Below are 25,468 nucleotides of genomic sequence, written 5' to 3'. Positions count from 1 at the left end.
AAATTGCAGCCAGACAGAGGAGTGAGACTGTATGAGAACAACAGCCCTGCAGACACCGAGGCCAGAGGAGAAGCAGGGGCAGGAGGTGCCCAAGGCACCGGGCCAGAGATGCCCCTGCAGCCCCTCGCAGTGAGGCAGGCCGTGCCCCTGCAGCCCAGGGAGGTCCATGGTGGAGCAGATCTCCACCTGCAGCCCGGGGAGGACCTCACACCGGAGCAGGTGGGTGCCCCAAGGAGGCTGTGACCTGTGGGAAGCCCAGGCTGGAGCAGGTTTGCTGGCAGGATTTGTGACCCTGCAGGGGACCCCGCGCTGGAGCAGCCTGTTCCTGAAGGATGGCATCCCGTGGGAGGGACCCCACGCTGGAGCAGGGGCAGAGTGCGAGGGGCCTCCCCCTGAGGAGGACAGAGCAGCAGAGACAACAGGTGATGAACTGACGGCAACCCCCATTCCCCGTCCCCCTGTGCTTCTGGTGGGAAGGAGGTAGGGAAAATTGGGAGTGAAGCCCAGGAAGAAGGAAGGGGTGGGGGGAAGTGTTGTTGAGATTTAATTTTATTTATTACCATTCAAATCAAGCGTAGGATAATAAATTAAGCTAATTTCCCCAAGTTGAGTCTGTTTTGCCTGTGACAGTAAGTGGTGATTGATCTCCCTGTCCTTATTTCATGGGTTGAGCTTTTTGTTATATTTTCTTTCCCCAGGGTCAACCCACCATGCTACTTGTCAGCGTTACCTTGGTTTTTAGCAGAGACTAGGTGGTGGTGTTTACCCAGATCAGAACATAATTTGTTGGTCTAATCAACAGTGTCCTGCTTTTAAAGTGTTTCCCTGCCAGCTAACCTGGGCTTTACAAGCTTTATCTTTGTCAGCTCCTGAAGCTGCATTTTGCACATCTTGTTCAGACTCATTCAAGCAATAATGTCTCAAAATGCATTGGCCATGTTTTCATTTTAGGTAAGCTTCGTGATCTCTAAATGCAGAAGTTGTCTTATCAAACACAGATTTGAATGTTCACGAACTCACACCAGTCCCACTGGGAGAAGTCTCATGCATCAGCTGTCTTTTCTTGCTTTAAAACCATCTTTACACCAGTAACAGTTGGGTATTACTAGACGCTGTAGAACTACTAATACTTCCTCCAGGAGAGTGAGTTAGGTTCACAGACCCTTTATTATTTTATGTAATCCTATTGTAATTGCAGAAAAATCCCCCTGTAAATGCAGTTAGGCCAGTCCGTGCTTTAGCCAGCACTTCTTGTTCAAGGAGCTTTCAGCAATACCAGCTGAAAACCAGTAACTTACGGGTGCGTGGTGGCTCTCTGGTTTGATCTGCTCTGTGCCATGCTGACAGTCCCGCAGCAGAGTTTCAGATTGCTGAATGGGGTTTTTTGGGGGAGTCAGAGTTGTGGATTTAATGTATATTTTCAGCAAAGCTTTTTAAAAGATCCATGTGTACTCGTGGCAAGCTGCCACCCTGAGTGCTCAGTCCTCATTGAGCCTCAAAGCAGCAGAGGGAGCATGAGTTACTTTTGCATGTAGCATCTAGGAATTTTACTCCTGACATCACTGTAAAATGAGGAAACTGTTACAGATGTTCAACAGCATGAAAAAAATGAAAGCATGGGTGGGAAAAGAATGTATTCACTGTGTCCTACTAGCTAAATGTTTGTGGGGTAGATGCCTGGGCCCAGGGGAGAGTAAGAAAGCTATTGCAGCATATAGATGAACCAAAATTGTTAGCTGGTCCTGCGGCTTTTGCAATTAAACAAAAGTTAATTACATACATCCAGCTGGACCACCTACTATTTTGACTTCTGAACACGTAATTGTGCGCTGTAGAAGTAGCATCTCTAAGATGCGCATAAGGAAAGAAAATGCTACCATGAGGAATGTGGATGTCCCATGCTAATATATCAGTCAGTAGTAGCAGAGAGATTCTAATGTGGCTGGAGAGAGGACAAACACTTTTGATTTTACGCTTTTGTGTTATGCTACTGCCTGGGTCGCTGGTTTGCTGAACTACAGCGTCTCATCAAGGGAACACCTTCACAACGCGTTTACCGTGTACAGCTGCAATGCTTCGTGCTCCCTGCTGCCCAGCAGCACGCTCTCTAATGCCTGCCCGAACCCTTCCGTCTGACTGCCCTCGGGAGCTTCGGGCTGTTCGAGATAGTCAGGTTTGGGGACGAGGCTCATTTCCCCAGGATATTTGCCTTTATGCAGGGGTGCAGAGGCTTGAGTAACCCAGTCTGACCTTGCAGCTGACTCTCCTTTCGGGGGGAATCCTGGATGGACTAGATGACTTCCGTGGTCTTTTCCTACCTGAATTATTCTAAAACGTTTTGTCAGCTCTGCAGGGAGATGCTTGGCATCTGCGTGTTTTCCCTTCAGCTCCTCCAGCTGCTGTTGGTCGCTGCTGCTGCTTTGCCGTCAGCTCCTTCCCGCAGCCCGGAGAGCCGCTGCCTGGCCGCTGGCAGGGCTGTGTTGTCCCCATCTTGTCCTTCTCGCATTTTCTCTTTCTCCCTTTCCTTCCAGGGGAACGGCAGTATTGTGGAAGTCCTGCTTATCCTTCTGAATAGTACCACCCAAAACGCCTCTCACGTCCCGTTTTATAGAAGGCTAGCTAGACTGTTCTGTTTTGTCTCAACGCGTACTATTTCCATCGTGTGGGGAAGGGACTGTTCTGCTGCCTCGTGTAAGTGACCACCTACACGCTGAGTTTGCTCTCCTTCTGACATTGTGTCCTGGTTAATGCAGCCTGGGTTTTATGGGTGTAAAGGTCCCCTTCTCTCTCTGTTCCGGCACAACAGTTGTGCTTATTGCTTGTGAACGTGGAGATCACGTTTCCCGGGTATGCAGAGCTCGGAGGTTAACTCTAGTATTGGCACAGTTCCTCTTGCTGTTGCAAAAGCTTCTAATCTCTGATAGCGAGCAGTTAGCTGCTATTAAAAACACCATAAAAATTATTATAGGCAATGTGAGAACAGGATCCAAAACAGTTTTTCCCGCACGGAAGTAATAAAGGGGGGGGCCTGTGCTGCCTGCAGCACCTGTGCCTAACTTAAGCCTGGCACTTAAGAATTACTTGTAATTCTTAAAAAGCAAATACATAAAAAACAGGAAACAAATGCAACAAAGCAGAAACACTTTCCCTTGATGTTCAGTTCAGCATTATGCTGATATTTAGCGTTTCACTGCTGTTTCACAAATACATCTGTTCTGTGTTAGAGGAGGAAGCAAGCTGGTTAAAGAAAGCACAGTTAAACACAGTCAGTATCCAAAAACTTTACACCAAGACCCACAGGAGGAAATGTCCAAACGCTTGCCCACCCTATGATCACCAGCTGGCCAGTAGAGCACCTGAGAACAGGTGGTGGACAGCATGGCGTGCTACTGGCATGTTATGAGTGTGGAAGGTCAGCATGCGCCTGAGAGAGAATGATCCCGGTGCAATAGTTAGAATGAGTTTTACATGACAAGTCACTTCTAGATCTACTGTTAATGCTGCCCTCTCCCATTGCAGCTGGTTGATTAACAGATGCTGCACCAAGGAAACACCCCATCCAATGACTCTTCCCAACAGAAGTGAGCCTGAAGCTTCTATTAAAGTTTCTCAATTTTTATGAAACCTTTAATGTAATATTGGTACTACTATTCACTAAAATGCTGAATTTAAAAGACTTAGGCTGTATAAAACAGGGTAGTTAATTCAAATGAACATTAAGAAAATGAAAATACTGCATTGCTGTAGTAAGCTGTCAGTGTTGTTTGCTTGCTTATATATTTTCCTTTTCCTTTACAGATGAGAATTAACGTAAACCAGACAGCAAAATAGAAGTATTTCTTCTTTTTTTATCATTTTTCATCAGGTACTTAATTTAGTGATTCAATTTATTAGCTCTTCAGCTGAAAACTGCACTGCAGACCAGTAGTATGAAAATGCATATTAATCTGATTTCTCTTCTCTGTTCAAATCTTGCAAAATCTGCTGAAGGATGTCTAAATGGGAAGATTTCTCTCTGCCCTTGAGGACTGTGCAGAGCTGCTGACTGTGCCCTGGCTGGAAACAGTCTTTCTGGAGAAAAGTCAGCCAGTCTAGAAGGAATCAGCCTGGATCCTAAAGGCTGCCCAGCTCTGGAAGGAAACTTAAACCATGGATTGCAGTATTTGATTTTGACTTATCCAAGTTTATATATAGCACTTGGCAGTGGCATTTAGGATGTGGCTTCTCTGTACATGTTTATAATACAAAATAAGATATGTTATCTTTAAAATACTAGTGTTGCATAGCAGCTTCGTTTTATGTGATCTTAATTTGCAGATTAGTTTTTTTAATACCTTTTGCAATTAATGTGTTGGTTTATATTGTAGTGAACTTGGCAGTGCTAGGTTAATGGTTGGACTTGATGATCTTAAAGGTCGTTTTTAACCTAAATAATTCTAAGATTCTCTTCCAAAAGCTGGAATGGGCTCTCATTACAGAACAGAATGCTACAGAAAACAGAGTAAGATACATAAAGGTAAAAATATTTCCTTCTGCCAAGTACACCATTTTTTTTTTAAAAAAAGGAATTTAGTGAAATGATGTTCCCAGAATGAAGCCTTGTTCTCAGAGCTGTAATGTGAGAAAGCTTTTCAGCAAACGGCTGTGTTGGGCATCGCTAATTTGAGCTGACTGGAGGGGTGGGAAGGCAGTTCAGCTCGTATCCCAGGTTGTGTCCAGGAGGGCTCACGCTGGGCACATTGAGGCACAGTCCAAAAACAGAGACCAAAATCTTTACCCCGTCTCAGACCTTCTGCGCCTCCCTGCACACCAGCTCGCGGGCTGTTGGAGCCCTTCGCCTCGGGCCGCTGGGGTGAGTAACCTAGCTCAGAGCAGAACAGGCTGCTTCTGCGTAATAGTTTCATTTCTGGCACGACACGTTCTGCGCCTGGCTTCGTACTGGAGATACAGCTTGGGGCCAGGGGCGTTAACTTTCTGCCATCGCTATCACACTGAGCCCTGGCCTCCCTGGGAGCCTGGGTTTCCAGAAGGCGCTCCTAGGCTGGGCATTTGTCGCTAGATGCAAATCTAGTTTCAGCAGTATTGCAGTGGTTATAGATGAGGCGGGGTGCTGCAGGGGGATTCGTGAGGCGGTTGTGGGCTGTGCTGCTCTTTGGCTTCCATACTACGGTACGGTGCGTCGGGGCGCCTTCCAGAGCTGTGTTCCTGCTTCAGTGTAACTTTATAAACCTTGTCCCTGCAATGCTAATATCTGCTTTGCTGAACATCCTGTTTACACAATGTCCAGTTTAAACATCAGTCATAAGACAGCTTATAAATTTGTCAGATGCTGATAAGCATGGATTAGCTACGGTGGCCAGTAGAAAACGTAGTTTTGTGAGACTGATTAAGAGGTGATTTTAAAAGTCCTCAACCAGCTACTGCTGCTGAGCTGAGTTTTGGAAGTTGTTACTTCAATATGATTTGTAAAAACATGATTTCTTGCTGTTTGTTCTACAGAGGCATTTTGTTGTTTTCCTCCTGGTGGCACTGTAGGATAAAGCTGAGGTTGTTGGGACCCTGTACTGCAGCTGCATCCTTTAAGATGCTGGGATTTCTCCTCACTGATGTGACAAGTCCTGTAATGCTTGACTTGAGGACCAGTACAACATCCTTACTTAACCTATATTACTGGTGTGGACTTTAACTTATTTAAAGGATCTTTTTTTGGGTGATTGGGTGATTTTCTCCTTTTAAAAGGAAATTTTCAACCAGCTTATCAATTGTAAACAAATCCAATGCATCACTGAGCGTGTAAAAAAAATCTGAAAAAAGCTGGGTATCTGCCTACTAAATTCTCAAGGATCCTGCTCAAAGAATGGTTTTCACTCACACAAGTTCACCTGTATGCTCTAGAATATCCAGTGATTCTGCAGCTTTTGGTTGACTATATTGTACAGTTCATCCCAAACAAACATTGGTTTCTATTTGCGAACATGATTCTCACTTCAGGCGGAGCGCAGTTCTGCCTGCAGCACAACCCTTGTCAGAGCACTCCATGCTCGTTACCGCAACTTGTGTGTTTGGCAGCCTGAGCTTCAAGTGACTTATGATCTGCAGGGTTATGTGGCATGCAGCCTGACGGAGTCCCAGTCGTGGTTCTCTGAGAGCCATTGCAATGAAAATATTAATTTTCAAGCCTGGATTTGATACATGAATCTCATTATGCTTGAATTAATTGGAAAACGCAGCCTTTCTGGTCAGCAGAAATATATTTTACCTATTATTTTACAATGTAGTTAAAACTGATAGAAGCTATCCTTTGAGAAAACATGATGCACTAGGGAGTTGCCCTGAATGAAGAAGTAGATGAAATTGCCAATTATGCCATGATGGCAAGTCAGAAGAATTACTAGCTATTTGCTTTCCATGGAAAAATCGCTACCGACTGTCCCCTGCCCCACTCCCCACACCCGTGCCTGTGTGCTCAGCCAGCCCAGAGCAGCCTGGGCCAGCAGGCAGCAACCAGACCACAACATCTCCGAAATCCTGCTCAGAACCGATGCTTTCCATGTGCTGACCATCCCTCCCCTGCAGCCCCTCTTTTCCAGCCTGGCTGCTGAAGGGAACATACCCAGGCACTTCCTGGGGTTGATTTTTTTTTCAAATTGTTTTTCATTTATTTATTGCTCTGGTGGTAGGTTTTTTTGAGTGTCCTGAAAGCTTTAAGCTGCTGAAAGAGCACCAGCCCAAACACCTTCAGCAGCACCTGGGATTAGCCGAGTTGGCAGCAATTTTAAAACTAATCCAAAACTCTTTGGGGGGTGTTTACTCACATGTTGCGCCTTGTGGTTGCCAGATTTATTCTTGTCAAAACTCTTATCTACCATTATTTTTACAGTAAGAAATGGTTTTCTTTGTATCCCAGGGTCAACTGTGCCAGATGTTGGAGAGATCCCTTTTGCCAGGCCAATAAAATGCAAAAACCTCCCTTCTCCCTCCCTGTCCACACGTAGGGTGGTTACAGCTGCTGAAAGCAGAGATTGTGAAACAAGGAGGAAAGCCCGCGTGTTCTTCCTTTTGTCTTAAGAAATTGCTCTAAAATAGGTCTTATGTATTGTTAGAAAGCCAAAAAAGAAAGTCTTTATGGATCACATTTTAGAGCCTTACCCATTTGGCTGAATTTCTACATATTCCTAGTTAGAAAAAAAAAAAAAAAAAAAGCCAAGCTTAAATATAACTTGGCTCAAAAACTGGGTTTTGCTTACCCCTGAAGCTTAGACCTGATTCTGTCCTTACTAAAAGATCCAATAATACTCCTGGAAATAAAGATACTTATATTTAAGGCTGTCTAAAGGAAAAAAAAATGTCTAGTATCTGAATATAATTTATATTTCTTTGTCTAGCTACCAGCTGTGATAGCTGAGATGTTTGCTTACGTTTGCCTGTGGGATTTCAAAACCTTGATCTGCTGCAGCTTCAGCTTCGGCACCAGCTGGAAGAACTCTGCAACTGGGAAAGTAAAAAGTAAGTCTGAGGAGACTTAAAATAAAGGGTGATTGATAAGAAGCTGCAGGAGTAGTAACAGTAGGTGATGGGGATGTCAAAAATCTCAGTGCTGGATCTACAGTATCTCATGTATCAGGAGATTTTAGACAAGTCACCCTACTTGCAGGTAGAGCTGGGGTGTCCCAGGCCCCACACCTGCCTGTGAAGACTTTGGCCCTTTCACTGAGGGGTGGAGGAATAGGAGTTATTTATTTTGCTTTTAATAAAAGATCTTTTTTAAAAATTCATCAAGTTACCCATGAGAACTTGCTTTAAACTATGAGCTGTGAGCTGGGTGCCTTTGCAAGCTTCAAGAAGGGTGTACTGATGGCACCAGAGGAGCTAAGAAAGCAGCTAAGCAAGAAAAGTGCAGGAATGCTGTGATAAATCATACTGTCCATAATTTTTTCCTTTAAAAAAAGTGGAAGTCCTTTCTTTTTTCTACCCCCGTGCCCCCCTCTCCCCTTGGAATGTCTTTGACACTTTGACAGCAACTTCCAAATGAGGGAGAGTGGTAATCAGTTTTCCAAGGATGTTCAAAACTGCAGTGCAGGAAATGTTGCATATCTTCAGTAAATTTAGGGTAACAGGAAATTTGAAGATGTAGAAGAAACTAAGAAGTGCAGACAGCAGGACAGTCCGTGAACAGGCAGCATTATCAACCAGTCTGAGTGGGCCCCAGGGACCCAGCCTGAACTGGGGAGTAAGGTAAAAGCTGAATTCAATTTAATAGCTGCTAGCGTGAGACTGGTAGTTTCTCAAAGTGAAAAGCTGCTGATGTTCTAGAATGAACAGATGGGGTACTATTTTCTTGTTAATTTTCCAAGGCTTTTTCTAAATTTTTAGAAGCAAGGATGTCAGAAAAAGAATTCACCTTATAATGATCAGTTCTATAGAAAAGAAAAGCCTCTGTTATTCTCAATCATTTTCAGCCTTTTAGAGTTCATAGCATTTGGCCTGGTCTAGCAGAAGATTTAAAGATTTCATGATTAAAAAATTCTTTCTTTTTTGCCTGTGATGTAAATAAAGGGTTTGTTTGTTTGCCAGTGGAAACTGTAATGCTTTCTGTTTGTAATAATGTTTTATGATTTTATACAAGTCGAGAATAAAGCAGTGGACATTTGGCAAGAGCTGCCCTCTCCTGGTTTATTGACCCATGACATGAGGATGCTGAGCTGGGTGAGTTTACTACGTCTCGGAGCATACATTCAGTTTGCAGTCTGGGATTCACAGAAAGCCCTGGATAGAAAAGGATGCTTTTTCAGGATAATCTGATTTGAACAGCGTACACATTTAAAAAAACCTTTATAGCCTTCACTTTTGTGTCTGTGCTACAACAGGCTTAGTCAGCTGCACATGAAAGTGGAAAAGAAAGCAGTGACCTTCTGGATCACGCTGGTTTAATTGCATTGAGAAGATTCCTTGTATGCATCTTAAAGAGTAACTGCTGCTTTTTTTAGCATTGTTAAGTAGCTAATGGTGTCACTATTTGTACTTACTAAAACTTGTCAACTTTACCAGAAAGGTTTGCACTAAATGTTATAGAAAATATTATTGCAAACCCATAACTTACATCTTCACATTTATTCCCAAATTCATTATCTCCAGTATTTCTTAGACAAGACATGTCTGCCTGTCTGGAGATCCAGAGCTGAACACAAGAGCTAATCCCATCCCTGAAGCAACCACCCAGGCACAGAAGATTAGAACAGATTTGAAAGAGCCTGCAAATTTCTCTACTTCCTTGCAATTCCAGTGGGCTTTGCTGCTGTGAGTTTCCAGGGAAAGCTAAACCTAAAATATTCCTGGCAGGTGTAAAATGAAGTGGATCTTGGAATCTGTTACACGCAGAGGTATTTTACAGCTATCCATAAGGTAATTAATCTACTGTAGAATTTAACTGTGCAAATTTTTAATCTTTTCTGGATGAAAAGGTCTTTCCTCTGTATCTTCACCTTGGTTACGTAGCTCTATGCCTGTATCTATCCCTTCCTCTCTCTCTCATGATCTATATTTATCTATGTCTCCAACTTCAATAACTTGCTTGCCCGTATCAGCACCAGGAGTCATTCCCGCTGAAACGCAGGATGTCACACGTGCTGTTACCGACCCCAGGCTGCAGTGGGTCCTTTTGCGATGGGGGGATGCTGGTGATTTTTTTTTTTTCTTCAGGTGATTATTTTTCTTGTTTGAGGATCGCATTTTGTGCTAATATTTTTCTTAAAAATATTTGAACTGCCTCTTTGTTTTAATATTTCTTACACTGCCTTTGTCATCTAACTGAAATGAATTCTTAATACTGGATTTGAGTGAGACAGCCTAGAAAAAGGGTCTCAATACATCTTTCAAGTTCGACAGTATGTTAACATTGTACTTTAGTGTGTTTTAAGTTTTGAATCTACTGTTGCCAGCCAATTTGAAAGCATCATTATGTCCAGCCCTTTTGCTCTTCTTTTTCCCGAAACTTTGCGTTTATTCCTCTTGCTTTGGACATCTGTTCACTATTAAAGTGCACTGATATTCCTGGTATGATGGCATTGGCTTTACTACTGAACAGTAGCTTGATTCTTTCCATGATCTTCTTGCGTCACTAGCAGGCAGTTTGTTTGCTTGATACCTTTTATTTGACATTTTATTTTATTTGCTGCTTATGTCAGCTTTATATGTAGCTGATTTTATTTATCAGGAGAGTCCATCTATATAATTTGTTGTATACTTTGATGCAATTTATTTTTCTGATGCAAAAATACCTAACAGACTTATTAAAAAAAGTTGTCAAATTTTGCTTTCTAATATTTTTTCTGTGATAGAAAACTAATTCTTGATTAGAACAGCTTGACTTTTGTTCTACACCACTGCATCCCTTCATTTTCAGGGTATCACAGGCCACATAGTACAAGGTAATGTCCCTGAGTTTTACTGTGCTGTATCACACAGAAATTAATTGTGCCCTCTGGCTTTTTTTGAGTGATCATCATATTAGTTCAGAGTATAATAAGAACAGGACGTTTTTTGGGGGGGCTACAATCAGTTTCTTCTTTTCTAATGTGAAATTTGCTAACAAGGCCAGGTTTTTTTGGGGAAAAAAAAATTAAACTTTTAAACAAGCAGAGTTTTCTGTAGAATTAGGTTTGCACCATATCCACTGCAAACAAGTTCACTTTGCATAGCACATGCTATCATTTGGTTACGTGGAAGGGGGGAAATTGTGCAAGCGATTGTTTAAACATGTCAAGAATTGTCCACGCTGCCTGTGTAGATCCTGGTCTTTTGTTCGCAAAGAAATAACAATGCATGACTTCTTATCAGGTATTGCCTTCCATTTTAATCACATGCTCATCATTTTCAGTTTTAACAATATCTTCATATAGGATTATGGCTAAAAGTAGAAAGGATAGAAGTAAACATTTATATACATCTTTCAGTGCTTTTCCCTTTTTTAATTTAAGAGCATATATTAGAGTGAAATAGGTTTTTTAACACAGAGGCCCTGAGAAATTGAAATATACTGACTAACCTAAAGGACATGAAGAATCCTGTTTTTAATGTAATTCTGAATGAAAGTTCTACCTTTATAATGGAAAAGATTATATTGATGTCAATCCAAATGTGCTTTAATGGGGGAAAAAACCCCTCTAACTACCTATAGCTGTGGTATTTACATTCAGAAGAGGTACTCTAATTAATGGGGATCTTAATTTATGTCTCTAAATACTGTAATAATACTGTTAATTTCAGGAACCACTTACTCTTATTTAAAACTAGAGCACATTTTATTCTTCCATGAGACTGAGACCTCTGTCATTAAATGCTGAGTGCAAACACTTTTTTGCTATTTTAATCCTAAAAATAGAATCTCAACATTGCACATGTACTAGTAACGAGTTAATATAAATCTGGATGGAAAAGCTACGCTGCCAGTGTGTGTGTATGTGTGATTGTAAGTTATTGCTATGGTGTTGCAGATAACATGCGCTATACAGGGATCCAGTTAATGTGAATACCATAGCTGGGAAAGCAGTAGCACGCGGTAGTAATATATTCATGTTAACTCATCATTTTGGATTCTTCTCAGTCAGTTCTTGCTCAATGCACATGAACTTCCAGCTTTAAAAACTCCAAAATCAGTCATTCCTAGAAGAAATAAGGAATCATTTAATTTTCCTGAAATGTTTAGAAAAACACATGCTGCAGTTCAATAGAATTTTCCTGTACTGAAAGATCAAAAAGAGTATTTAATACAATTTATTGGGGATGAGCAATATGTTTTTTGTGAAGGAAGCTATGCAGTACTGATAAGCAACCCCTTAGAAGTCCATGCCTCACTCGCCAAGCGTGTGAACCTATGGCAGTTAGTATAGTCTGCTTGGATTTCCAAAACTTAAGGTCCCTCCCCAAAGGAAAGTTACACTGGTTTGAGAAGGACAGCCTTCTGATTTGTAAGTGGTGAAAAGAACAAAACAAACAGAAGTCCCTGGAGGATGTCTGCTATGGTCTGTCCTACTCAATATAGTTGTAAGTGATCTAGAGAAGGGAGTAAAAAGTGAGGTGACAATACTGTGTTACTCTGAAGTAGTAAAGAAAAAGTGTGACTGCAAGAAATTGCAGAATGACCTTGTGATACTGACTGCATAGGCTGTGAGTGGGAAAGGAAAACTGAGTTTCAGTAAATGTGAAGTAATATGCAAGGGGGAAAATGGCCATAAATTCACATATAATGTGATGGATTCTTAGCTCATACTATAGATGAAGTCTTGGAATTATGATCTGTGAAAATATCTCCTCTGATTTCAGTAATGATCAAAAACTCAAATACAGTGTTCAAACTGTAAGATAAGGAATGGAGAACAAAGTAGAAAACCTCAGTGTCACTGCAGAAATCCATGACTACCAGTGCACTTCTGGTCCCACCATCACAAAAAGGTTCAAACAAACATATCATGGTTGAGCAAAAGTATAAAAGATGATATGTATATATAATACAGGAGACATTTAAATAGACAAAATCTTTTTAGCCTGGAAAAGAGGTGATCGAAGGATGACCCAATGGAGAGAACTTACTTTATCAATCAATGCAGGTTTCTCGACATTCTTTTTCTGTTTCAAATCTATTGTTGGTACCATTACAACCTCCATACCAGAACTGGCCACAGGAATTGCCATTCCTGTCATAATACCATTTGACCACATAGTCCCGACAATCCCCTGGTTTCATAGGTTCCAAGCACCTTGCATCTGAAAGTAGATCAGTAAAAGTTAGCTTGGATTCTGGGGATAAGTTACATTATTCCAGAAGTGCCTCCTTCAGTAAGAAGAGCACCCTTTTTTTTTCTCTTTCTTGTAGCGCCTGGGAGCACATATACCTCTCAAGTTTGTAGCCAAATTCCATTTCAATTTATGAGTTACCTGAACAGGCCTAAACAAATACAGGATCAGTTTGAAATAACTGCCTAAATCCTGATGTAAGAACCAAGCTGCTATTTAAACACCTAAGCACATAATGGGTATGCAAGGGTTGTTTGTCATCTAGGTTTGAAAATCTGGTTCTTGCTGTGTGTGATGCCTGTAGACACAGCACCCAGAAAAACACAAGGTGATAAACTCTAGTACCTATACTGGGGGAGGGAGTGGGGTTTGCTCATTTTTTTTTTTTTTTTTTTTTTTTTTTGTGCAGGCTTGCTACCCAATATCTGAGGGCAGTATTTATTACTTACCTTTTTGGGTTGTTGCTACCTGTGTTTGCAACACAGTTAGGTGGTGATCTTCAGTAGCAGTTACATTGAACACAGGATTGGCAAGTGGGCTCTGAGGTCTGATTTCAGATATGTCATAAAGTGGGGGATATCTTGATTCTCTGTGAGCAGGGCTTGTCACAGTGTGATCCTGAGCAGATGGCAGTGGCTCAGTGTATCTGGTCTGTGGTGGACTAAGCTGCAAAAGGAGTCAAAATCTTAAAATTATGTCTGGGCTTAGATACTACAAGAAAAAAAAAGAGATAATTATGTAGGAAACTTGTGCTAAATACAGTGTGAAAAAATACCATTAACAGCAGGTGGGTTTGGACCTCCTTCTAGTGATTACTCAGTATGTAACCATAATTTTCTGACACTGAGAGCTGAATGAAAAGGCAAAGTAATGCCTTTGATTTAGCCATGAAGCTGAATTCATTCAATTGAACCAAAATTTCAGTCACCACTTAGTCTGTAATATAAATAAAATAAAAAATGGAAGGAACTCTGTGGTAAATCAGTGCTTCTTCACATCTAATACACTCAGTGGGAAAGATCTGACATCTTAAATCTCAAGAAATGGAAAATGGCAGGCAGGAGGAACAGGGTACTTGTTATTGATAGAAAAACACATACACGTTATGCTTCTCTAAAGATCTTTTAGATGGGGAAGCATTCCCAAAACTTGTGTTATGGGAACTACATGCTATTAATAATATTGTCTTATAGATGTGTCCTTGCCTGTATCAAGCAAAGTGACAAATCACTCATTTTCCTGTTTCTAACATCTAATTGCTAATCGTAAGAATTTTAGAGTTTACCTTGATTGAAGTGTTAAGAAGCTAACCCTGCTCTTCAGATTAAGACTATTATATAAAAATTTGCCTCTCCAGTGTTTTAGTGTATTCAAGAAGATTCACAAGGATCTTAGTATAGTATAGTACAAATGACCACAATAATCCCACACGTTGATACCTACTGAGAACAGGAAGGAATTTGATATTATCCAGTATCTTCCTATTTACAGGCCACTACTGACGCACTCAGTCAGTTTAAGAAAACTCTTCAGTCACCAGGACGTTGAAAATTGAAGTCTAGGTGAAATGTAAATCTGCAGACAATTCATCATATCCTTTGCATATTACATTTCTTCTCCAGGTCTACAAAAAGGCTGTATTTATTTCTGATAGTAAATCAACAGTTTCGAAGATTTAGCTATAACCATGGCCAGCCAGAACCGAGTGCATGAGCACCTAATCCCTTAGAACTAATCCTATCTGTGATTCTTATCACATACTTTATAAAGCCAGCATCTCTAAGTCCAAGTTTACATTTATTTTTCTTATTGCCACAGAATGTCAAAATTGACCCTCACTGTCAGACACACATCTGTCTGGAGGTATTACAAGCCCCAAACCTAAATCAATCACACCTACTGAGGGAGCTCTTAGTCAAAGAAATTAAACTGACTTTTGAAGTGAACTATTTAATTATGAATGATATTACATAAACCAAAGGATTGACTACTCCATTGACTCCTCCACAGTAAGTCACCAATATTCAATTAGCTCCAATCTGTATTCAAATCACTGAATATTTAAATATCAGTACCGTGGTCCACTGTATCTATTCCATGCAGCTACAGAGGTTTATACATCAAATGTGTCAGCAGTTTATTCAACAGGTTATGGGGCAAGCAACACTCAATTTTTATCAGCAGCTATTTTTAGGCAAAGCAATAAAAACACGCTAGAGGGTTAGTGCTGATATACCGTAAGAGAGACAAATATCCTACTACAATATTAAGACAGTAGCTGAAAAATACCAAAGACCTAATAGGGAACTGAGGTGATACAGACCTGCAGAAAATATTTACATATTGCATTTAAACTCCACCTGTTCCATCTGTGCTGCAGCACCATGTTGGAGGGCAGAACCCCGATGTGGGGCAAAAGGAATTTAAAGTTGGGAGTACGAAAAGTAACATGAATGAGGACTCCCAGATGTACAGCCCAATGTGGAAAGTAAAACAATACCAAAGTCTTAGTAACACCTGGAAAGTGTGTGATCATGACAAAACTCCTTGCACTAACAATCAGCTTGCATATAAATAAATAAATGCCTTATACACTATGCATCTGCCTCAACAGAGACCTATCTGTAAGGTTTCTAACTCACTTCTAAGATGAAGAACTACAAAAAATATGACAACTGTTCACATTTATTGCAACTAAGAAACAGTATTACCTCTTCTGTAAGTTTCTGTTCTCATTACTTAAGTTCACTCTAATGTTAAAATGTTTTGTTCAAATCTTTTGGTCCAGCCAAATGACATGCTATTTGCATATGAAAGACTGGTGAATGGTGAAATAAAGACTATTTGATTTCAAATAAAGACACACATCTTTTAAAAACATTTGAGAACTACTATTTAATTACTTACTGGGTAACCAATTCCTTCTGTAGGGAGCATATAAACCTCTGAAGCAGTCTTTTTAGGTAACTGGCTATTAGTATCTTCGCTAGCAATTTCAGATTCCGGACTTGGAGATAAAACATCATCTTTTCTGGTGTAGACTTCAGACATATTGTCACAGATTTTTGTGATCAGTTTATTTTCAAGAGCTGAAAAGATTCAGAAAATGATTAAATTTATTCAGGGTAATCAAGAAAAGACCTAATGACCTAAAGACCACAAGGTTTTAGTGCAATATTAATGCTAAATCTTTAGAAGACGTCAAAAAGCAAATGAGAAGTAACAAAGTAATGCACTCTCTGAATTATTTGGTTTTAAGGGCCTTTTGTTCTTTTAAGAAGAAATGGATAAAAATACCAAGTCCCTTTTTAAGCAGAAGTCATATCTCAAAAGTGAAGGAAAAAAAACAGAGTGAAAGAAAGAATTTACATATAAGAAGGAACAAGAAAAACTGGGTGACACATTCTACTTACTGCACAAAAAAATCAGTGACTGGGAACAATTTTACACTGAATGCTGGAACCTGGGTGAGAGCCCGAAGTTGAATCCAGCCTGGGACCAGAACCTTAGCTTGGACTCTTTTCTCATTGTTAATGCCTTAAATCCAGACCTAAATCCATCCATGGGCTCAGTACAGCAAAATAAGTTTAGGCTCAGAAATACACTTTATAAGGCTAGTCTGTGGTTAGTCTAGATCAATGTCCTTTTTTTCTAATGGTTCATTATAGATTTCCTCTGGATTTTCTCCTGATTCCAGATGTGGCCACAGGATTTTTTCAAGCCACAGTTTGAAATATACAAGGTACTATAAGAACCCGTTCCCTTGTGTGTTGCTCCACCACTTTTCCACTAGAATCAGGATGAAAGCACAGGTTTACCTACGGCTTTCAGAAAAAAATCCTGAAAAAGTGCTTGTCAGAGATGGTGGAGCGACTCCAAGACTGACAAGAGCCACATGAAATAGAGTGAGACAGACAGAGGTGTTGTGTCAAGGAGGAAGGAAATCTGTGCCGCTCTGGGATGAAACCATGGCCAAGCAAAAAGGACTGCAAGGGAAGGCTGATGCAAGCTCTCACAAGAGAGGCGAGCCCCGAAGAAGGCCTCAGCTCAGAAAACTGATGTTCATTGTGGTTTATTGTTACTGCAAGAGGTAAAAAATTGGCAAAAGTTTCATGTGGCCAAAGAGGAAGAGAAACAGAAGAAACAGAGAGGAAGAGAAACAGAAGAAAGAGCCACATCCAAAAGGGACACGCAAGCTTCCATTCAGCAGGCTGCCTTGCCTTGCTATGGGAAAAGCCAAACTCTTTTACATGCTTATTTCAGGTTTCCTCTTACTAAAATAGTTTCTTTTACCTGAAAGTGTCATGAAGTCATCTATCTGGTAAACATGCTCTTCATCAGGGTCTGTTGCAATGAGCTTCATTTCTTTCAGAAAATCATCATAATGAGGATCAGTCCTTTGAACAATCCCAATGACAAATATCTCAATATTTGTAGCGTGGGCCTCTCTTACTACAGCATTCAGTTGTACTTTATCACGAGTGTCTGCTTGTCCATCTGTTACTACAACGGCCACTTTTCTTACTGCCGGGCGTGCTGCCTGAAATAACTGAATGGCTTCTTGCATAGCAGAAGCTGTGTACGTGCCTTCTCCTAAGTAGGGCATTTTATCAACAGCTGATTTCAGGTACTCTTTGGTTGTGTATTGCTTCAGAGAAGACACCAACTCCACTTTGTGGCTGAAGTTGATAACGCCAATGCGGGTCGTAGCATTGTTGGCCAGTACCTTGTCAATGACTGTTTTCATAAAGGTTTTGATAATATTGAAGTTTTCTGGTCCAACACTTTCTGAACTGTCAATGACAAATACTAGTTCCAGAGGTGTTACTCTACATCTGATACCACAACCTAGAAGAATAACCATTTTAGACATTTTGTGAGAAGCCACCTTCATAAAAATGAATTGAATTCATATATCAGATTTGAAGTCAGTTAAAGCTCAATTAATGAATTCATTTATAGTTACTGATACTGATACATAGAAACAGAGCTGGACCAAATTACTTCCAGTATAGCTCTGGCAACACAGTGAGCATTGTTTTCACATTAATGATATCCTTACACATGAACAGGCAGAGGACAGATCCATTCAGTCAATATACATTCAGTGTGTTTTATTAGAACTAATTCTTTTCCATACTGGAATGCTTACCACATATTTCGTTGATAAGTCTGATAACTTCTTCTCTCTGAAAAGGAGTATTAATTAATTTGCTGTGTGTTCTAGTTTTAAGAATGCTGAAATTATTTATTTATTTATTTATTTTTAAAAATGCAAACAATGCAATGCCCCATAAACTACCTTGTATAACGTCACTCACATAACCTTTAAATATTTTCCCAAAATAAACTCCTATGTTTTAAAGTAACTCATTCATGTACTTACCGAAAGACCAGGTTCACCCTTTCTTCCCCAAATTCCCTGAAAACATGTAGAGTATAATAATTAACAAAAGCCAAATTTGTCTAATTTCTATTGTGCAAAATTAAGTAATAAGAAAATGTGTTTTACCTTTGGTCCTGGGGGTCCTGGGTCTCCAATCTCTCCTTTGGCACCTTTGCTCCCTGGATCACCTTTATCTCCATAGTCTCCCTAGTTTAAAACAACCATATTAAACAGTCAGTAACTCCAGTTTTGTTGACAGAGCTGGAGTTACGGTTCAATGAGTTTTTAAGATATATTTTCTGCTGGTGTTTTGGGGTTTTTTTTGGTTGTGGGTTTTTTTTTTTTTGTATGTGTGTGTGTGTATGGTTTATTTTGAATGTATTATGAATGTATCTGAAAGCAGGCTCTCAGAGAAAGTAAGATGGGCAGTAAGAAGATCTTTAAGATATTTCTATGAAAAATGACCTTAATTCAGGAGTGAGGGCTAAAGACATCTTTATGCAAATGTCAACAGTATATGATTTTTTACTCTTCTTTGATTTTCTTGGACTCTGAACCAGTATTTATAGTAGATGTTAATTCAGACCTATGGAGAGACGTAACTGCCTCAGATCAGCCGAGGTACTGAAAGTCACACCAGCTTTGTATAGAACTCATATGAAAAACTGGGAGCTTGCAAAGAACAAAGGAAAAGGCATGCTTGGAAAACACATAGTTTCACATTTAAAAGAAATTCTGCATTTTTTTCCTCAAGTGACTAGACCTTTTGATTTCCAAAAAGATAAATGGTTCAACATTATGGTATTTCAAGAGATATTTTCACATAAAATGCAGGTATGAAACATACTATCAAAAGATTCAGTTCTAAATTAGATACTTCTTCCAGAAGGAGATTGTGCAGGACAGTTTTTTACTTCTCTCTGGAAATTACTGACCACCTTACATTTCACTTGAAACTTTAAAGCTTAGACATTTATCTAGATTACTGTCCATTTTAATATTGTTCGTCATAACCCAGCCAATGGAATCACACAGATACTGCCTGTGCTACAGCATTCGCCGTGGTGATTGCTGTCAATTTTAAGGAAACCTTTTGACTCTCTCAGTCTGATTCTGACCTGATTCGAACTGGTATAAAGCTGAAAATGGTACACAGATCCTCCACAGTGTTAAGAAAACCAGGCTCCACTAAGTGAGCTCTTGGAAGAAAGTTTCTATACCATTTCACAAAATCAAAATATTCAGCAAGGTATTACCTTCCATTACTTGTCCACAAATTGCATCTAACCTCATTGGAATTAATGTCGGCATAAGGGAGAGCAAATATGATCTACTGACTGCAGTGGTACTGCTACTCTCTTACACACAAATACACTAAAAGCTGATCTCTTAGGTATTTGGCACTTACATAAAATTCCTACTGAACTAAATCATTCCTTTTCATGTGTGACAAGTCTGCTATATTAATAGCAATCAGAAACATTGTGAGTATTTGAAGAGATTTACCCTGGGTCACAAAGATTAGTCAAGATACAAGATGAATATAAAGAACAGTGAAAATACTGCTGTTATTATTATAGTATGTAGCATTTGGCATCTGAGAGAAAACAGAATTAGGAGGCAGAAATTTGAATCTGTGTGAAAGAGCTTGATACTCGCTACTGTAGAAAAACTCCAAGCTGCAGTAGCTTGAATAATACAGAAGTCTGAGAAAGTGCTATATAATAATGTGAGCTAGCATAGACCATAGCACCATGAACATGGTTAGTGCAGGCAACAAATACCTGGGGTTCTGAATGGGTACTGCCTGCTTCAGGTGACTGCAGAGGGGGCTGAACTTTTGTTTGGGTAGCTTAAAGTTAGGGAGCCTGATCACCTCTGCTCTCCCATGAAGACTGTTATGGTTTTTTGCTCAGGCTTTCCAGACAGAGCCTTCACAATAAATTCAGTATTTCAGCTGTGTTGTCATTATTGCAGAGGGCTGCCCAGCTGGCCCAGGCGTATGCTGTGAATTAAAGGTGGTGTACCACATCACGCATTTACATCAACACACATTCTGCCTGGGCACGCTTTCTTTCTCACTTGTGTATGCATATAGTTGGTCTGCACATCACCCACACTGACCATGAGCCTTGGTTTCCTTTGGTTAGGCTGCTCCCATCAGAAGCTGCACATCTGAAAATCACTAATAGCCAAAGTATTTAAATTTTCTTTGTGCAAAATTTGTTAGATAGGAATAAGTACTTGTAGGAAATTCTTAAAATTTTTATATCAACAAGGAAGCTGTTCAGTAAAGAAAGACTGAAGCTTGGGCTTCAATTGTTGTAAGAACATCCCACACAAATTAAATAAAACAACCCCCTTAAAAGATATTAGTCAAAAACCAATTCCTTTTTTTTTTTTTTTCCCCAAAGCCTGGCAAAAGAAATGTTTTGTAATACCTGAAAATGTCTAAGATAACTGAATACAAGATAAATGAATACATAATTTGACTAATACTATTCTCCTGCTAACAGGTATGACCTCATTCTAGATCCTGCTTCAGAGTCTGGTCCCCAATGACCATTAGGATTTTCACAGGCTTCAAAGCTGACAACACATAGTAGGCACTTACCTTGCTAGCTATACAAGGCAAAGCCTCTGCCTTCTATTTATCTTCAAAGAACTGTCACAAATAACTAAGGAAGAAAAAATTACCTTTTTTCTTTACCGCAAAGCCAGGATTTACCTTTGGTCCAGGAAGGCCAATTCCTATTGATCCCTTCAGTCCAGGAAAACCTCTATTTCCTTTTTCTCCCTGAACAGAACATGGTAAGTAAGTTTAACTGAAAATTAAAGTAAAATCTGTGCTGTATCTATTAACTTTGTAACATTCTGCATTATAGAGAAAGCCAGATATTTGTATTATGCAATGAAGCAAAGAATTTTCACTACAGAAGTGGTCTGAAGCTGGAGAAAGAAGCACATGGGTACGATTCAAAACACACATGAAGCCATTTGAAAGTAAATCATGAAGAATTTACTCCTGATTAAATGAAATATTGTCATTTCACCGAAACAGATGAAGGACAAAAGCAATCTCACTGAGGCTCAATTATCCATCCAGTCTACAAGCAGTAAAATGAGGTCCAACATAAAAGTTCTCTAGAAATACACACCCAGAATCTCTGCAGGGCTGACTTCGTTTTTCTGATCTTAAGTAAATAAAAAGACATCTCTGCTTTTCAAGATGCAGAGAGCAGAACATCTTTCTGCTGAGGCTTCAAAAGTATCAGTCCAGCTACAAAGTTTAAGTTTGTTTACAATGATTGTTACAGATGCTCTGTGGCATGCACACAGAGTTGCAAAGCATGTTCATGCTAGCAGTGTGGGCATAAAACATGTCATAAAATATGGCCGTTATAAAATATGTGCAGAAAATCCTTCACAGCATCTGGCTTCCAGAAACTTTCCTACTTTATTTAGTAGGGTAACACAAATATTTTTTTCAGATCAACTGCTATATACATCTTAAACACAGCTAGAGGTGATTATATACCTGGGTACATAAACGCTTCACTATAATTCACATTACAGACATAATTCACATAACAGCAGTGCCTGGTGCAGATACCAAAACCAGAGAATGTCAATGAGATCAGGAGTAGTCATCACCTGTACCAACCCTAGCCTATGAGATGCAAGCAGAAGGTTAGTTAGTTTTATTTTTCAGTCCAGAGCTCTCAGACTGTCTCACTAAAGCATCTTTTACTAATACTTGTATAGCTGCCCACAAATGGGCCTAAAGGGGTTATATTGCTCATGATGGACAGAGAAATACAAAAATGTTTCCAAATTTATCAAGACTCCAACCTTCACCAAAGGCACGCAAATGCAGAAGGACTGACCACTGACCATTCCTGCTGTGTTGGATAGGGGCTTAGGGATTTCTGCAGGCAGAGCAGCAGCTGCAGAGTGCACAGCCAAGTCAGCCTTCTCTTGTACTCAAGGCTCCTGACTCCCATGAGCTGGGAGTTCACCAGGAGTTAAGCCACTGAAATGCAGCTCCTAGAAGAGGCAATATACTATGAGTCATAGTCCATGGATGGTTTTTCCTGTCCAAATTCCACATTTGACTGAGCTCCTGCTGAGATGGGAGCTTCCCTTGCACATGGGTGCATTGTGGTCTTGCCCCATGCTAGGCAAAGGCACCTACTACACTCCACCGCTCACATCTCCCCTGGAGCACTTTACAGCCCTGACCTGTGGGACCCTCTTGGTCCACTAGCTCAAACTTGAGGAGCTAGAATGCTCTGCTTTTCATGGGGGCTACCTATCACTGACCTGCTAACTGGCAGCCTCTTGCATCTGTACGCAGAACTTCTCCCCTTTCCCTCTCCCCAATTTCTTACAGCAGCAAGAACTCAGATACTGTTACGTAGATGCTGGAGACTGGAAAAGAAACTGTGATGCACCAAATTAGACAGCTGATTCAGTAGGGGGAAAAAAAAAATTTCCTGCAAATTCCTAAGGCAGTGGGATGTTCAAGGCAATTTATTTCGCACTGTTGTAGGAACACACAGTGAAACACTACAGGTTATTAATGCAAATGGCTTTTAAACATAGTGAAACAGTGCACCAGCTTGCTTAAATGCTTGCTGTCCAGCACTGGGACTGACTATTCTGCTTGACTAGGGTCGTCATACAGCTTCCTGAAAACACCTTTGCAGATCTGCAGAACACATATATATGAGTCAGAATTTGAATATGCTGTGTATTCCAATGGTCCTTCACTAATAATAAATGTCAGCTCTGACAAAACTACAGATTTATTGCTGCCATTTGTTACAGCCCATTTGACACTGTTAGGATGGTGTTCAGGCAATGAAAACCGAATGAGACCTACTGTTCTAAAAAAACTCATACTTGTACAGTTGACATTTCTCACAGGCACACACATGTGAGTTTTATCCTTTAAAACATGAACTGCAGAATCAAAATTCTGCTTCCTCTACTTATGCAATCAATCAACATTAGAAGGATTTATCACAGATACCATAACTGAACATTTAGTAAAAACCAAGAAGTATGCTGTATTAATTTAAAAATATTTACTGCTTTGCCAGTTCAATCCATGTACATAATTAAATTCAAACTTGACTATCAGTCCTATCATAAAAAACAAAGTGGTATGCATGTAAAAATGCAGACCCTTGGATCCCTGCCCCTAACATCCTCCTAGATTACTGATCAATAAGGAGAATTCTATGTAAAAATATCATTCTGTGAACTGAGTGCAGATCTGAGAATGTCTAGACCGTGGTTTTGAAAGGAAACCAAGCATAAAAAAGAAGACATGTGACTGTAACTATCAACATAAATTTACTCTAAAACCATCTCATTTTTGACATTCCATTCTTACCATACGCAGACTGAGCTCTATGTGTGTGTGTGTGTATATATATATATATATATATATATAAAATACTTGCAGTGATAATGATAGTATAAATGCAGGAGTATAGTAGCTTTAACCTGATGAAGAGTGGCCAAAAAGAATGAAGCTTGATGTGGCTTTGAAGAGATAGGACAGAAGAGATAGATAGAAACTCAACAAGCATTAGCATATGGAGGAAACAGGTACTACAGGAGCAAGACAACTGCCAAAGTTGTTCAGAAAGAAGTTGAACCTAATAAATATATAAAACCAATCATAATTTTAAAAAGCGATTGTTAAAGGAAGAAAATTTAAATGAGAAGACTGCATCTACACAACTTGTGGAATGCTGTAGAAACAACATCAGCTGAGTTTGTTCCACCACATCATTATGGTTTCGGTTTCAAAGCCAAAGACCTTCCATAGCCAGAGCACACGTTACTTTCCTACATCCCTAAATTCCACATCCTTACATTACAAACATGCCTTTGACAGTGTGTGTTAGTGGATCGTGTTCTTCCACTGGAAAACTTCCATGATGAAACTGAGCTCTCTGCACTTCTAAAACATGCTTTTGATATATATTGATATATATGAATAGCAGTGCCAACATACCATTCAAAACTCAGTATCTATATAGAGATAGATAGATAGATGTATATGCATGTACACACTGAGCATACTTTCAACAACCTTTATCATTTTTAAGGAACAGAAAAAATAGTATGTAATCTGTATATTTTTTCATGTATCATCAGATGCATTTGATTGCTGAAACATTTCTGTTTAGAATGAAAATTGTGCTTTTATAAATAACCCCACATACCCATAGAATTAACAAAGACATATCCCAAGTATTAGATTCTGAAAACACATCAGAAATGTCTGTTAAAGCCAGGAAGGAAACAGTCTTCTGACACCATAAAGCCATACAGAGATGGCAGAAGTTCTTCTATTTTCCACAAGAATAGAGAAAAGAGCCTTCATAGATGCAGCAAAAAAAAGGACAAAGATAAAAGAAAGCAACAAGTTCCTTATGCCCTCACATTAAAATATGTAATAGCTTTGTGGTTACTGATGAAAATGAATATAGAAGAAAACTGCAAACAGATCAGAACCAAAGGTCTAGACAGTCATGACTCTAACTCTGTAGAGATCTCTGTCTATGCAAGTCCTGAGATGAGATAAATCAGATTTCTGTTAGTGTGTTATACAATAAGGAGAAAAGAAAGAACACAGTAAAGTATGTTTTTATGTGTGAAACACCTCACAGTGAAAAAAGGAAGAGCTCTCTGCAGTATAGAAAGGTAAACTATCGAACATGAATATAAAAATAGAAGACATTGAAGCTGGAATCAGAGCAAGTACCAAGCAAAATAAATTGAGAAGGAATTGGTGCTTTTCTGCTAAAGCTTGTATGAAGCAATTCCATGCTGAACTAAAGCAAGTTCTCCTCTGAAACATTTTTCCAACAAGGTACATTTCAATGATTTTTTTGTTTCAGCATGTCACTATTTTCCCATGAAAACCTATTTTGTCAATGAACTCCCTGGTGGTTTTAGTGTCTAAACTAACCACCTTATAGAGACCTCCTTCAAACCCAGCCCAAACAATGCCCCTCTTACTGAATCACTGGTGGTTTAATAACCCAGAGTAGGAGAGCTGAGCACAATCCTCCCGATCCATGGAAACAGTCAATTATATGCCTGACTTTAAGCACACTGGTTTAAGAGAAATGGGAGAAACTTAGGTTGTTCTCTACTAAAACCTCCAGTTTTAATAATTTTCTTCTACACATTTATGACAAGGCTATTTATTAACTTCGAATGTTCAGAATATATTACCATGTTTGTCTTTCTCCTTACAAGGAGAGA

The 25,468-nt window shown here is 39.7% G+C and overlaps 1 protein-coding gene and 1 long non-coding RNA gene across 2 annotated transcripts in view; one reads left to right on the top strand and one right to left on the bottom strand.

Moving 5' to 3' along the window:
- Positions 1 to 2,786: 2,786 nt before the first annotated feature.
- On the top strand, positions 2,787 to 10,391 carry LOC114014208 (uncharacterized). Its single transcript, XR_003557637.2, has 4 exons — positions 2,787 to 4,852; positions 7,386 to 7,506; positions 8,627 to 8,706; positions 9,136 to 10,391. It is a non-coding gene; the product is annotated as an uncharacterized LOC114014208 (long non-coding RNA).
- A 297-nt stretch (positions 10,392 to 10,688) lies between these two features.
- Positions 10,689 to 25,468, bottom strand: part of COL28A1 (collagen type XXVIII alpha 1 chain) — an 83,424-nt gene continuing 68,644 nt past the window's right edge. The window contains exons 36-44 of the mRNA XM_027797161.2: positions 20,907 to 20,975; positions 18,305 to 18,385; positions 18,179 to 18,214; positions 17,945 to 17,981; positions 17,086 to 17,640; positions 15,700 to 15,881; positions 13,242 to 13,458; positions 12,589 to 12,762; positions 10,689 to 11,661 (exon numbers count right to left, since the gene is read on the bottom strand). Of these exons, the coding sequence (XP_027652962.2) occupies positions 12,593 to 12,762; positions 13,242 to 13,458; positions 15,700 to 15,881; positions 17,086 to 17,640; positions 17,945 to 17,981; positions 18,179 to 18,214; positions 18,305 to 18,385; positions 20,907 to 20,975 (1,347 nt within the window). The 3' untranslated portion in view covers positions 10,689 to 11,661; positions 12,589 to 12,592. The remainder of the gene's footprint in view (positions 11,662 to 12,588; positions 12,763 to 13,241; positions 13,459 to 15,699; positions 15,882 to 17,085; positions 17,641 to 17,944; positions 17,982 to 18,178; positions 18,215 to 18,304; positions 18,386 to 20,906; positions 20,976 to 25,468) is intronic.

Source organism: Falco peregrinus, chromosome 5 (assembly GCF_023634155.1).
Source record: "Falco peregrinus isolate bFalPer1 chromosome 5, bFalPer1.pri, whole genome shotgun sequence".
Taxonomy (NCBI): Eukaryota; Metazoa; Chordata; class Aves; order Falconiformes; family Falconidae; genus Falco; species Falco peregrinus.
This window is presented reverse-complemented; position numbering and strand designations above follow the sequence as displayed.